General features: G+C 38.2%; 1 protein-coding gene across 1 annotated transcript; it reads right to left on the bottom strand.

The window, feature by feature from the left end:
* Window positions 1-348: 348 nt before the first annotated feature.
* On the bottom strand, window positions 349-1,152 carry LOC121869118 (serine/threonine-protein kinase pkn2-like). Its single transcript, XM_042370307.1, has one exon. It carries the CDS (start codon window positions 1,150-1,152, stop codon window positions 349-351), a length of 804 nt encoding a protein of 267 aa, XP_042226241.1.
* Between the last annotated feature and the right edge of the window lie 1,413 nt (window positions 1,153-2,565).

Genomic DNA, 2,565 nt, shown 5'->3' on the forward strand with positions numbered 1-2,565 from the left:
AAAAAGTCAATTTCTGAGTTGTAGGTTAAAATTTATTTATTTATTTATTTCATTTATTTACAGGTACAATGCAAAAATGAAACTATTACTATTCCTACTAAACAGTAGTAGCTGTAGAAGGGGTAATGGTGTGTTTATCTCTTACAAAGGCTGTTGGTGCGTGGAGGAGGAAGAGGAGAGGTGGGTCGAGGAGGAGGATATTCATATTGATAATATTTATATTTAACCGTTTATTTAACCATAATAATATACAGAATGGACTATTGTGACGGTATTGACATGGCTGAGCCAAGTGAGAGCATGAGCTCTCAGTGGCATCTGATATATAGGCCTACTGTACATGTTGTATCACTGGTGTGTCTTGGAGGGGGAGAGCACCTCAAGGGAGAGCTCCTCCAGGGACTGCTTAAAAACGTCAATCACCTTAGCGAGACTTGGGCGGTGCTGTGGGCTGCGGCAGAGCATTTTCTTGCACAGGTCTTTAACCCCTGGCGGCCAGAGGTTGTCAAAGGTATTTTGGGTGTCGGAGATCATCACTGCAAGCGAATAAATGTCGCTGGCCGGGGTGCAGGGTTGACCTTTAAATAGCTCGGGGGCGTAATGGCTCCCGTACGGGTTGCAGCGTAAGGTCAGGTGGCCACCTTCGACTCTTGATAAGCCAAAGTCGATAAGGTGGGAGGTGAAGGATCCATCGGGATTCTTCTCCAGCAGAACATTATCCCCTTTAATGTCATTATGGATGATACCCCGGCTGTGTACCTCGGCTAGGCCTTCAGCTATGGGTAGGAAGAGGTTTATCGACCGGGTGGGAGATAAAATAAATAAATTATCGATAATGTCGTACAGTGATTGACCCTGGCAGACTGAGAAGATCATTACCGGGTAATCGATGCATGACCCCAGCAGGATGGGGGATCCACCAGCGCCATTTACTTTTAAATTGTTTTCTATCTCACTTTTAAAGATCTTGTTGACGCCATGGCTTACTCCTATTTTAGCGCAGGCAGGTCTGTTGAAAAACTCTCCCAGCAATACTTCGCCACTGACCCCTTCGCCCAAAATACCGGTCTTTTTGAACATTTTTTGAAAGTCGGCATAACCGAACTCCACCAGGTGTGATCCCTCTTGGTAGCTAGTCATCTCTTCTGCCATCTTATTTGGAAAGTTATTGAGATGAAGCTAATGAGGTAAACCTTTTTTTCGGGGGGTAAAGTGTAACTGAATATATAATACGGTTGGAATTTTCACATGTGACAAAAGACTCACAAGAAAAGAGTGACTTATAGTATAGTGATAGTGATGTAATGTTCTGCTGTAGTGTAGATGTGCTGTAGTGTAGATGTAATGATATTGTAGTTTATATCTGGTGTAGCGATGATGTAGTCTTATATGTTGTAGTGAAGATGTTGTAGTTTTATATCTGGTGTAGTGATGATGTTGTAGTTTTATATCTGGTGTAGTGATGATGTTGTAGTTTTATATCTGGTGTAGTGATGATGTAGTCTTGTATGTTGTAGTGATGATGTAGTTTTATATTTGGTGTAGTGATGATGTTGTAGTTTTATATCTGGTGTAGTGATGATGTTGTAGTTTTATATCTGGTGTAGTGATGATGTTGTAGTTTTATATCTGGTGTAGTGATGATGTAGTCTTGTATGTTGTAGTGATGATGTAGTTTTATATGTGGTGTAGTGATGATGTTGTAGTTTTATATCTGGTGTAGTGATGATGTTGTAGTTATATATCTGGTGTAGTGATGATGTAGTCTTGTATGTTGTAGTGATGATGTAGTTTTATATTTGGTGTAGTGATGATGTTGTAGTTTTATATCTGGTGTTGTGATGATGTTGTAGTTTTATATCTGGTGTAGTGATGATGTAGTCTTGTATGTTGTAGTGATTATGTAGTTTTATATCTGGTGTAGTGATGATGTTGTAGTTTTATATCTGGTGTAGTGATGATGTAGTCTTGTATGTTGTAGTGATGATGTAGTTATATATTTGGTGTAGTGATGATGTTGTAGTTTTATATCTGGTGTAGTGATGATGTTGTAGTTTTATATCTGGTGTAGTGATGATGATGTAGTTTTATATCTGGTGTAGTGATGATGTTGTAGTTTTATATCTGCTGTAGTGATGATGTTGTAGTTTTATATCTGGTTTCGTGATGATGTTGTAGTGATGATGTTTTAGTTTTATATCAGGTGTAGTGATGATGTTGTAGTTTCATATCTGGTGTAGTGATGATGTAGTCTTATATGTTGTAGTGATGATGTAGTTTTATATCTGGTGTAGTGATGACGATGTAGTATTATATCTGGTATAGTGATGATGTAGTCTTATATGTTGTAGTGATGATGTTGTAGGTTTAAATCAGGTCTAGTGATGATGTTGTAGTTTTATATCTGGTGTAGTGATGATGTAGTCTTGTATGTTGTAGTGATGATGTAGTTTTATATCTGATGTAGTGATGATGTTGTAGTTTTATATCTGGTGTAGTGATGATGTTGTAGTTTTATATCAGGTGTAGTGATGATGTTGTAGTGATGATGTAGTTTTATATCTG

The sequence above is a fragment of the Homarus americanus genome, unplaced genomic scaffold, assembly GCF_018991925.1.
Source record: "Homarus americanus isolate GMGI-L3 unplaced genomic scaffold, GMGI_Hamer_2.0 scaffold29883, whole genome shotgun sequence".
NCBI classification, from domain to species: Eukaryota; Metazoa; Arthropoda; class Malacostraca; order Decapoda; family Nephropidae; genus Homarus; species Homarus americanus.

Excerpts from the sequence above, each read along its gene's own strand:
- LOC121869118 (XM_042370307.1), bottom strand. The coding sequence starts at position 1,152 with ATGGCAGAAGAGATGACTAGCTACCAAGAGGGATCACACCTGGTGGAG.